This window comes from Rhagoletis zephyria, unplaced genomic scaffold (genome assembly GCF_001687245.7).
Source record: "Rhagoletis zephyria isolate East Lansing unplaced genomic scaffold, Rhagoletis_zephyria_1.1 Rzeph_scaffold_83887, whole genome shotgun sequence".
Lineage (NCBI taxonomy): Eukaryota > Metazoa > Arthropoda > Insecta > Diptera > Tephritidae > Rhagoletis > Rhagoletis zephyria.
In genome coordinates, this window is record NW_016240935.1 from 1 (window position 1) to 1,046 (window position 1,046).

Sequence of the window (1,046 nt, forward strand, 5' to 3'; positions counted from 1 at the left end):
AAAAAGACAATGACAACCAAGGAGTGTCTCCATCGTTTTTGTTCGGATTGTATTATTACAGCTTTACGTTCAGGAAATAAAGAATGCCCAACTTGCCGAAAGAAGCTTGTCTCAAAGCGCTCACTTCGGCCTGACCCCAATTTCGATCTCCTAATATCGAAAATATATCCCAGTCGTGAAGAATACGAAGCTATACAAGAAAAGGTTATGGCCAAATTTAATCAAACCCAATCGCAGCAAGCATTGGTTAACTCCATTAATGAGGGCATTAAATTACAATCTCAAAATAGGCCGCAACGTTTCCGTGCCAAAGGTTGTGGTGGACGCAATGGCGGCAATAATGGAAACCATAATTCAGCTAATGCGAATAACTCTAATAATGAGAGCGCCACAAATGGCAATGACAGCGATAATCGCGAAAGTGCAAATGGAAATGCACCTCAACCTTCTGCAGCCGCACCACCTTCAACACATTCCAGCACCTCGGCGGCGGCAGCATCGACGTCTGTTAGTACTGCCAGCACTAGCCGAATGCAACCAGATGATGGCGCCTCAAATCCACCATCCATGCGCAGTACTCCATCGCCAGTACCATCGAATTCGAGCAGCTCGAAACCAAAGCGCGCTATGTCGGTGCTGACATCGGAACGTTCTGAGGAGTCGGAATCCGACTCACAGATGGATTGTCGCACCGAAGGCGATTCTAATATCGATACCGAAGGTGAAGGTACGGGTGAACTTGGGATAAATGATGAAATAGAGTTGGTTTTTAAACCACATCCAACTGAAATGGCAGGTGATAACCAATTGATGAAGGCTTTGAAAGAAAATTGCATTCGCTATATAAAGACGACTGCAAATGCCACAGGTCAATATCAGAGCATATTAAAATTATTAAATATTTAACTAGTGATTTCATTTATAGTTGACCACTTGAGCAAATACTTAGCTATGCGGTTAACATTGGATTTAGGATCAGAACTTCCAGAAGCATATCGAATGCTAAATTTTTGCATATACATTGCGCCACAACCTCAGCAGTTGGT

General features: G+C 43.2%; 1 protein-coding gene across 1 annotated transcript; it reads left to right on the forward strand.

The window, feature by feature from the left end:
* Positions 1-3: 3 nt before the first annotated feature.
* On the forward strand, positions 4-1,040 carry LOC108357765 (E3 ubiquitin-protein ligase RING1-like; the record flags this gene model as incomplete). The annotated part of the gene is made up of 2 exons (XM_017608834.1): positions 4-868; positions 926-1,040. Coding segments are annotated over 2 exons (980 nt in total), but the record flags the coding sequence as incomplete, so codon positions are not given.
* Positions 1,041-1,046: the final 6 nt, after the last annotated feature.